Source organism: Melospiza georgiana, chromosome Z (assembly GCF_028018845.1).
Source record: "Melospiza georgiana isolate bMelGeo1 chromosome Z, bMelGeo1.pri, whole genome shotgun sequence".
Taxonomy (NCBI): Eukaryota; Metazoa; Chordata; class Aves; order Passeriformes; family Passerellidae; genus Melospiza; species Melospiza georgiana.
The window spans coordinates 80,177,734-80,188,343 of record NC_080465.1 but is presented as its reverse complement, the minus strand read 5'-3'; the positions used below and the strand labels follow the sequence as shown (position 1 = coordinate 80,188,343).

General features: G+C 49.9%; 1 protein-coding gene across 1 annotated transcript; it reads right to left on the bottom strand.

Annotated features, from left to right (window-relative positions):
* Window positions 1-569: 569 nt before the first annotated feature.
* SIGLEC15 (sialic acid binding Ig like lectin 15) lies at window positions 570-10,123 on the bottom strand. The gene is made up of 5 exons (XM_058044583.1): window positions 10,072-10,123; window positions 7,720-8,103; window positions 3,740-4,099; window positions 2,663-2,693; window positions 570-642 (listed from the first exon to the last, which is right to left on the bottom strand). Exons 1-5 carry the CDS (start codon window positions 10,121-10,123, stop codon window positions 570-572), a joined length of 900 nt encoding a protein of 299 aa, XP_057900566.1.
* Between the last annotated feature and the right edge of the window lie 487 nt (window positions 10,124-10,610).

The following is a 10,610-nucleotide window of genomic DNA, read 5'->3' as shown; positions in this document are numbered from 1 at the left end:
CTTTCAGCTCTACCAGTTTTTGGAAAATGTCTTTTTGCTTGGAGTCCTCTTTAAAGTTAAGGTTTCCTTTAAAATAAACTCTCCTGGGTGTTTAGAAATAATAGTTTTAAAAAAGGAACAAGCCCCTTCAGAAATTCCAGTAGCGTTTTGCCACAGCAAGGATTTCCATCATGTCAGTAGCCGCACTTGGATGCGGTTGGAGAAGCACAGTGGTAAAAATGCTTTTCAGAGCAATGTTTGAAAAATGCCAAAGCAAAAAGCTCTGAGGCAATTTTATACTATTGTATATTGTTGCCTGCTTGCCTAAACATTTGATAGGGGCTAAAAACACAGATAAGTGAATATTGACCACATTTTGCCCTTCCAGCTCCATCACTCTTCTCTTTTCCTGACAAAGGCTGCCGCCACTTGTGAGGAGAAGCAGGGCTGGAGCTCACAGCAGCTGGAGCTCACAGCCTGGTGGAAGGGACCCTGGAGGAGCTCCATCCTGGCCGAGGCTGGTGTGTGAGACCCCGGTGCCTCGGGCAAGGCTGGCTCTGTGCTCCCTGGGCGGGAGACGCGCGGGTGCCTCAGCTGCGCCGGGGCCGGCTCTGGCCGTGCCTGTGCTCGCAGTTCTCGTAGGTGCACTCCGGCTGCTGGGCCCTGCTGGGGACAGGTGGGAAAGGTGAGGGTATTCCAGGGAACAGCGTTCAGCCTGCTCTGGGGTTTGCCAGTGTCTGTGACACTCCGAGGTAGAGCCTCTTCTACTTCACAGTAGTCTCAGCTGCAGCTGCTGTTTCACACCGTAAAGCTTTCACATCTTAACGCATGCAGAGCAATCTCCTGCACCTTTAGCATCCACTGTGTTACTGTTCTGCCCAGAACCTCGTGAGGTTGTGGCAAGCCAAGCTGCACCAAGGGAAATGTAGGTTGGATATTGGGGAAAAGTTTTTTACAGAAAGGGTGATAAAGTTCTGAAATGGCTGCCTGGGGAGGTGGTGGAGTCACCATCCCTGGATGTGTTTAAATAAAGCCTGGATGTGGCACTCAGTGCCATGGTTTAGTTGAGGTGTTAGGGCGTGGGTTGGACTGGATGATCTTTAAGGTCTCTTCCAACCCAGCCATTCTGTGAAACCCCTCCTGAGCAGGATCTTCTCATGTAAGTGTTGGCTTTAAGCCTTCCTATCTGTGTAGATTTCTATGCAAATATAATCAAGGGTACAATGTAGTTTAGACCCTGATAAATCAGCAAAACTGTGGGTTTTTTGTAAGAAATTACAGATTTGAATGTAGGATTAAATTCCTTGTTTCTTTAGCTGTGGCACTTGATTGGAATGGCTGTTCTTGGGAATGGTCAGGGAAGGACACATGTGGGAAACTCAGGAAGCAGGTATCACAAAAAATGGCTCAGACTGAAAGGGAGTTGACCCTTGCAGATGTAATTACCCTTGACCTCAGATAAATCTTTACCATTAGGTCAAGGATTGGTTTTGGTGGGATTTGGATTTTTTTTTGTTTTGTTTTTAATTTTTTTGTTTGCTTTGGTTTTGTTTTTGGTTTTTTTGTGGTGGTTATTTTGTTTGTTTGTTCATTATGTTTTAGTTTTTAATTTTTTTTTGCAATCCCAGAGGTTTGGCCACCCCAGCTGTCAGGAGCGTCCAAGATCAGTGTTATGTTGGGAAACACCAGGGGTTTGTGGGAGCATGGTGTGAATGCCAGCCCAAGAATCAGGCCCTGTCACACCTGAGCTGGGATATTTGCTGTCTCTCCATACCTTCCCTGCACACTTGGCTGAGCTCATCAGCTTTGGTGTGGCAACTTTTTCTACTCCTTTACAAACTGGGCAAAGAAGGAGGGGAAGATTTCTGTTTCACAGTGTCAGCACAGACCCCATCCCTTTCCCTTGAGTGGGTGATCCATTGTTGGTTTAATGTGGCACCACAGAACCATGGAATGGTTTGGGTTGGGAGGAACCTTAAAGATCATCCAGTGCCACCCCCTGCCATGGGCAGGGACAGCTCCCACTGTCCCAGGCTGCTCCAAGCCCCATCCAGCCTGGCCTGGGGCACTGCCAGGGATCCAGGGGCAGCCCCAGCTGCTCTGGGCACCCTGGGCCAGGGCCTGCCCACCCTCCCAGCCAGCAATTCCTAATTCCCAATGTGCCAGAATCTGTGCCTGCCCTCTGGCAGTGGGAGCCATTGCCTGGGTGCTGTCCCTGCCTGCCCTGTCCCCAGGGGCTGTGCAGCTCTCCTGGAGCCCCTGGAGGCCCTGGCAGGGGCTCTGAGGTGTCCCTGGAGCTTCTCTGGTGCAGCTGAACAGCCCCCGCTCTGCTGTCTGCACATTTCCAGCCATGCTCTGGGTCTGTGGCACACCTAAACCTGTCAGCCCTTTGCTGGTGCAGCAGCCATGTGCTCTGGTCTCTCCAAATTGCTGCCCAGTCCCCTCTCCTCACTCCACTGGGGTCTCCTCTCAGCCGTGCCCAAGCCAGAACTCCTCCCAGCAGTGTCCAGCCCTTGTTCCCTCACACTGGCTCACCTGGCAACCAGCTCAACCCTCTCCTTGCCCCAGCAGCCTGCCCTGAGGCCAGGAAATTACTACCAAGAGAGGGACACGCTGCATTTCTCACCTGGGCCATCATCACTTTCCTGAAGGATAACACAGGTAGAAGGCAAGACATCCTTACCTGGCCAGGCTGGGTGGAGCAGAGTGGGGACCTGTGGAGTGGAAATGATGATGTGGGTTAGCCATGAGGTCAGAGTGGGCTGGGGAGCCAGGATTGACCTAGAGCTGCTGGGAAGCTGCACTAGAGGGTGGTTGTGACACTGCAATGAATGGGAAGAAGCTCTGATGTCTGGCATGTGGCCCTCTCCGTGTGCTTGGGAATTTGGCACTGGAATGTAAGGAGCAAAGCATTTTTGGTTGGACTGACAATTTCTGCTGTTCAAGACAAGTGGTGGCTTCCATGAGTGTGACATCAGACTGTCCCTACCATGAGTCACAGTGATGTGACATCTCACTCTTCTCAGTCCCCTCCTGCCCGTGCCACCACTCAGCAGCACTGGAGGGCTGGGGATCAGCTGGGGACCTCCTGGCTGCTTGGGATGTGGTATCCCTGATGGGATCCATGGGCTGATTCCCATCTCCTGTGAGCTGGGCACTCCCTGCTCTCACAGCCTGGAAGGTGGGATTTCACAACTGCTGGTGAAGTACTGGCTGCTGAGGCCCTGGGGGACTGACAGGGGAGGTCTGTAAAATGAGGATCTCCATCCCAGGAGATTAAACTTGTGTGGGATGCAGCAAAGGTAAATCCTGGCTGTGGGCTACAAGGGAAGAGAACCTGCTAATTAGCCTGCTTCAAGGGAAAAAAAAAAATCAGGTTATGTAGGCAGTAGTCTCTCCACTGATTTCCCCTCAGTTGCTTTATAAACATTTCTCCTTGGGCACAGGGAAACTCCTGCTCCCTCTGAACTTCCAAAGGAAATTTCCAAATTTCCTCTCTCAGCAGGCTGTGACCAGCCAGCCAAGAGCTCTTGGCTCTTCTTGGGTTTCCTGCTAGAACTGTCCTCCTAGGGCAGAAAATCATGAAATCATTAACACTCCCTCCCCGCAAACAAACCCAGAACCTGTTTATCAACAGTTCTGCTGTCTCTAAAGCCTGCCTTTGCAGCTTTCCCAAAACCCTCTAATTTTACAAATTCCCTGGTTTATCTGCGCATCCCTCCTGGCCGCCAGCCGGATGGAGGCACGCTGGGACACCGACCTTCTCTGGAGAAAGCAGCGAAGCTCAGGATCACCAGCAGGATGACCACCTTGATGGCCAGCGGGACGAAGATGAGGATGAGGATGGTGGAGCTGTCGGGGGCCCTGAAGGTGTAGAAGTAGACGGCCCCCTCCGCGCGGCCGTGGCTGTTGACGGCGGTGCAGGTGTATTTCCCGTCGTGGGTCAGCGAGCGCAGCTCCTTGGTGACGCGGTGGCTGGAGCTGCTGCTGGAGCTCAGGTTGCTGTAGGGGGGCCCCGTCCAGGTCAGGGCAGGCGCTGGCTCCCCCTCGGCCGTGCAGCGGGCCTGGAAGGTGTGATCCCTGCTGGAGCTGACCGTGATGTTAATGATCCTGGGGGCGGCTGTGGAAATGGCAACGGGAGAGGGAAAGCGGGTCAGGCTGCACAGGCAGAGCTGGTGTAAAACAGCTGCAATGAAGATTTGGTTTTGCTGAACCCTCGGTGTTGTTCTGTCAGGGTGAAGTTGGGTAATGGTGGGTGAGAGCTGGGCCTGCCCCAGCCTGGACCCCCTGCCCTGGGCTGATCCCCAGCGTGGGCAGCAGGGCAGGGGGATCCTGCCCCTGTGCCCCTGGGCTCAGGTGAGAGCCCACCTGCAGAGCTGCCCCAGCCCTGGCTCCAGCAGCACAAGGAGCTGGAGCTGCTGCAGCCAGTGCAGAGGAGGCCACGGAGCTGCTGCCAGGGCTGGAGCCCCTCTGCTCTGCAGCCAGCCTGGCACAGCTGGGGCTGCTCAGCTGCACCAGAGAAGCTCCAGGGACACCTCAGAGCCCCTGCCAGGGCCTCCAGGGGCTCCAAGCAAAATGAGGACAAATTTTTTAACAGGACTTTTTTGTGACAGGGCAAGGGGTTGATGTTTTGAAGCCAAAAGTGTAGAGATTTTGATTTGATGTAAGGAGGAAATTTTTTGCCCAGAGAAGCTGTGGCTGCCCCTGGATCCCTGGAAGTCTCCAAGGCCAGGTTGGACAGGCTTTGGAGCAACATCATCTAGTGGAAGCTGTTCCTGCCCATGGCAGGGGAGTTGGACAAGATGAGCTTTAAAGGTTCTCTTCAACAGAAACTATGTAATGACTCTGTGGATGCTGGGCACATCCAAGCCCTCTCCTTCCTCGTTTTTCTTGGCACTTCCTTCTAGATTTCCCCACGCAGCCTGTGTTGGATAGAGGGGCAAAAGGGTTCACTCAGCAATGCCTGGATGCAAAGATGTGGACTCTGTTTGTTCTATCCCAGCAATGGCTCACACATTTTCCTGAACTTTGCCCAACTTCAGCTGTTGTGCCCTTCCTCATTGGCAGAAGGCAGAGAAGTGCCACCAACCATTGTAAGCACAGGTGCAGCTGGTGACATTTCTGCACTTGGCTGCATCTCCACGAGGTCCAGGACATGTCACCCACAGTGTTCTGCAGAAGCATTTTGTGGCTGTTCCTTTGATCTCTAACCTCCAGAGTGCACCTGGATGGACTTGTTTGTGTGAGCCCTTAGCTCAGAGCCTGAGACTTGCCAGATCTGGCAGGTTAGTTATAGAGGAAATATCTGCTTCTGGCCACAACCTATTTTTAATTACTTTTTATTTCAGCCCCAGAGTTACCAGATCACTTTCAGGCTGGACATTAGGAGGAATTTCTTCACAGAAAGGATGATTGGATATTGGAAGGGGCTGCCCAGGGAAATGGTGGAGCCCTCACCCCTGGAAGTGTTCAGAAAGGTGTTATGGAAAGTGAAGGGCACTAAATGAGTGTCCTCACAGAGAAAGAGCAGAATTTATTATTTTTTCAGACTAGACAACAAAAACAGAGTTTGCAACCACCTACTACAAGTTGTCCTCTTTGTGCACATAAGTGCAAGAGTAATCTGAGGCTGTGTGTCATGGGTCTGTGTGTTTTGGTGTTTAAATTAACCTTTCAAGCACCAATTAACCCCTCCCAATCAGAGTGTCAGGGCCCATTCCCAAGCAGGGTACTGTATCTGTGTGTGTTGTCATTCCTCTGGTGTTAAAATCCAGGCAGCCCCTGAGAGACAGGTCCTGCTGCCCTCCTACCCTGGTCCTGCTGTGTGTGGGTGTCAGGAGCTGGTGCAACTCAAGGAGACCCTCAGCTGTGCAGAAGTTCTCAGGAAACCAACCAAGTTCATCCTCAGGTGCCATCTGGACACCCACACCACACAGCAGGCATAAGGAGCTTCCCTCTCAAAACCAAAACCATCCAACCTCATGGCCTGGGTAAGATCTGAGTCTGCTTCTGAGGCCGCCTGTGTCTCCTAGCTCCCCCTTGATCTATGACCTTGCCCTGGAAAGTGTGATTAGCATTTGACATTTGTTGCTCTGAGTTGGTTTTCCAGGAAAAAAAAAAGGTTTCCAGGTTTGTGTTTCATGCTCCAGAGGATTCTGGATTTATGGGCACCTGGGTACCAGGTATCTTGTCTTTCCAATCCCCTGTTACCACCCGGGCCCTGTAGTGCTAACACCAGTGAACTCGTGCTCAGCACTGGGCTGCCCACTTCAGGGTCTGATGGAGTTTTAACAGATGTCTTTAACCCCAGCTTAGCTAACCCCAGCTTGCCTCTGCTGTCTGCCCTGATCCTGTGCTGCAAGGATAAAGTAGGATGCACTTTATCCCTGAGGTGGGATCTCACCTCAGCTGCCAGAGCCTCAACATTTCCTTATCAGTTTTGTTCCTATTCCCTTCCCTTCCTTGTGCTCATGTTGGAAATGTCTCGTGTTGGAAGACTGAGGAGGACAATGAATTTTCCCTGTTGTAATGGAGAAAGAAAACCCAACCCTTTGGAAAACCAAAACTGAAGAGGACAAGGAATTTTCCCTGTTGTAATGGGGAAAGAAACCCAGCCCTTTAGAAAATCAAGACTGAGGAAGACAATGAATTTTCTGTTATAACAGAAAAAGAGAACACAGCCCTTTGGAAAACCAAGACTGGGGAAGACAATGAATTTGCCCTGTTGTAGTGGAAAAAGAAAACCCAGCCCTTTGGAAAACCAAGGCTGAGGAGGACAATGAATTTGCCCTGTATAATGGAGAAAGAGAACACAGCCCTTTGGAAAACCAAGACTGAGGAGGACAATTAATTTTCCTTGTTATAACGAAGAAACCCACCTCTTTGGAAAAAGAGGAAGACAATGAGCCCTTTGGAAAACCAAAACTGAGGATGACAATGAATTTTCCCTGCTATAATGGAGAAAGAAAACTCAACCCTTTGGAAAACCAAGACTGGGGAAGACAATGAATTTGTCCTGTTATAATGGAGAAAGAAAACTCAATGCTTTGGAAAACCAAGGCTGAGAAGCACAATGAATTTTCCATGCTATAATGAAGAAACCCAGTCCTTTGGAAAACTAAGGCTGAGGAGGACAATGAATTTTCCCCCCTTGCAATGGAGAAAGAAATCTCAATGCTTTGGAAAACCAAGGCTGAGGAGAACAATGAATTTTCCCTCTTGCAATGGAGAAAACTCAACCCTTTGGAAAACCAAGACTGAGGGGGACAATGAATTTTCCCTGTTATAATGAAGAAAGAAAACCCAGCCCTTTCAAAAACCAAGACTGAGGAGGACAATGAATTTTCCCTGCTATAAAGAAGAAAGAAAACCCAGACCTTTGGAAAACCAAGACTGAGGATGACAGTGAATTTGTCCTGTTAAAATGGAGAAAGAAAACCCAGCCCTTTGGAAAACTAAGGCTAAGGAGGACAATGAATTTGGCCTGTTACAATGCAGAAAGAAAACTCAACCCTTTGGAAAACCAAGACCGAGGAAGACAATGAGTTTTCCCTGTTATAATGGAGAACGAAAACCAAGACTGAGGAGAACAATGAATTTTCCCTGTTATAACGGAAAAGAAAACCCAACCCTTTGGAAAACCACCTCAGGTAAACTCCTGCTGCCGTATGTCATTTCCCACACCCTGTGGCTGTTCCCTTGAGGGTGTCTTTGCCTCCTGTGCCTCTCAGGCCCCCTTACCAATCACATGCAGCCTGATGCCGTTCCTGCTCTCGTACTTGTCCTGGCTGTCTCCAGCCAGCTCCACCCGGCAGAAGTACCTCTCGCTGTCGCTCCAGGTCAGGTTGTCCACCCTGATGGACAGGTCCTTGTGCCGGGGGTTGCCCAGCAGCTTGTACTTGTTCTTGTGGCTGATGGCAGTCCTGCAGAGCTCGCTGCTGCTCTGGCTGACACACTTGAAGATCACCGTGCCGTTGTAGGGCTCCCTGATCCTCCAGATGGCCATGAGCGCCCGGTCAAAGGTTTTGTAGGGGTGAGTGAAGGTGCAGGGCAGGATAACCGTCTTCCCAAGCTCTCCAGTAACGTCAGATGGGACGTGGACAGACCAGCCATTGCACTGCACACCTGGAGGAATCATGGAATTGCACAATTGTTGGCTGTAAAGGGCCTTAAAATTTGTTTCATTCCACCAGCAACTTCCACTAGCCCAGGTAAAGGCTTGAGAAGATCTATTCCAATGCATCAGAAACCACTTCAGTATCACAGAACCCCAGAATGGTTTGGGTTGGGAGGGACCTTAAAGCTCATCTTGTTCCACCCCCTGCCATGGCGGGGACACCTTCCACTGTCCCAGGTTGCTCCAAGCCCCATCCAACCTGGCCTGGGACACTGCCAGGGATCCAGAGGCAGCCACAGCTTCTTTGGGCAACATATGCCAGGGCCTCACCACCCTTATAGCCAAGAATGTCCTCCTAATATCTAACCTAAATCTCCCCTCTTTCAGTTTAATATATAGACATGTCTGCCTACCCACTGTTCTGCTGCTGTCAACAGCTGTAGCAGCAGATTGTGGCTTCAGAAACACATCTGTGCCTACATTCCTGTCTCATGAAACTCCATTAGATCAGGGGCTCTCAGTAGCTGAGAATACCTGTAAAATGTAAATGTAAGTATTTCCACCCATCCCTGGTCTGGTTGGCTTCACCATACGGGCATTCAGCTGTCGGATTGCTCCTGCAGACTCAAAGATCAGATTTGGTTTTTGTTCCTCTATCTGTGGCCCATAACACTTGACAAACATCTGCGTGGCAGTGCAGCTTGTATTGACCTATTGTGTTTTACACAATGGACAAAGGCCATCCCAGGGCCAGTTCCCTGTTCAGATATTTACACAGAGTCAACTCCATGCCAGTACTTTGATTACTGAGATCTGGAGTCGTGCTGCCCTGTCATACACAATAATGGTATGGGCACCTTTTCCAGCCCAGGTAATCTAATAAACAATGCTGCAGCACTGCAGGAGCTTCATGAAGCTCATGGGCTTTGAGCACAAAGATCTGGCACTGAAAACAGTAATTGCTATTGCTTTCTAGCTTATTTGCTCTTGTTTTAGTTATTTTGCAGCATGTCACTGTAACCTTTACTTTAGGAGAATTGTAGATTGTGTGCTTTTGAGTATGACTTGCTTCTCTCTGCCACCCCTTTGATTAGCTTTTCTCTTTTTTTTTGTTTTCAATCTTAAGCAAAGAACACTTTTTTTTTAGCACATAATCCCCCCTTGCCTTCCAGATGAAAAATAATGTTAAAAATAAGTGCTTTTAATGTTAGCATCCCCGCCCATTTCCATGGAAACACAGTTTGCCTAGTTATGAGTGGAGGGAGCTGTCAACTTTCCCTGTATAATTTACCCTTAACTCTAAAGCCTCAGCATGGCAGGTCTTTCACATTCCTTTTGTTAATATCCAGCCTCCATTTGCTAATGGAACTGAAGCTCTCACAAGGAAGAGAGAGGCAAATAGCCTGCACACCTTGCAGAAGGTAACTCCCAAAAAGAATTGTCAGGTCAGTGTTACAGCTGGTGGTCAGTGGGAAAGGTCATGAGGACAAGCAGCAGGAGATGGGGACCAGCTCACAGCTACCCTTGCTCTGGCCAAATGCTGTTTGGCAGTGAAGCTAAGAAAATCCTATGGAGTTTAATGGAATTTAAGCACATATTTGAAGTAATGCAAGCTTAAGTGCTCTGTGGAACTGGAAAACATTGTGTCTGTTGCACAATATGACACAAGGAATATGGAATATGAAGCAGGGCGGGGATGAAAACTCTGCATCCACCCGACAAAGCTGGGGAAAAGTCAGATGGACTTCCTGCTCAAGTTAGGAAAGCAGAAAAATGCCAAAAAACCCCACAAACTGAGGGCTCCTCTGAACTGCTAAGCCCGAGTCTTCCCAGTGTTGTCACGTGCGCTTGGAATTTCAGGATACCTTTAAGAGAGTGCAATTCCTGTAGAGTTTGCCGTGGCAGGCAGTTCCCTGGCACTCGGGCTGGGGTGAGAGGAGGAGCTGTGAGCAGACAGGAGCAGGCTCGGGACTCACCCTTCCTGGAGATGCGGAGCAGGCACAGGAGGACCAAGCCGAGCTCTCTCATGCTGCTCGATGTCCTCCCCTGAGGGGCATCAGCACAGCAGAGCCATCTCCTCACATCTGAGCTGCTGGCCCTGCAGTGGCAAAAGGTTTTTCCAGGGGTAGGAGAAGTTGTGGTTTTCTTCTCCCCGGAGGGAATGAGTTGTTTAGCTGAACCAGCTCTGGGCTCAGGTATTAATAGTTCTGCGGTCAGTCATATGAAAATTACACCAGAAGGAATCACACTGTTAACCACTTTCCAGCTAAAGGGAGGGAATTGCAGAGGGAGCTGCAAACATCCATGTGTGTGATAGGGCAGGAGGGGATGGCTTTTGTTACCCACTCACTCAAGGATTTCCTAGAGGAAATCCTTGCAATCTGCCTGAGGTTGTGACAAGCAAGGCTCTTACTGTCCTGTCCTCCTTCTCCTGTACCTGGAGCCTTCATACCAACTGTGCTTTACCCCTTGCCATCCCTAGGTATAGAAAAAAACCCCAAAGCACTCTTCTTTA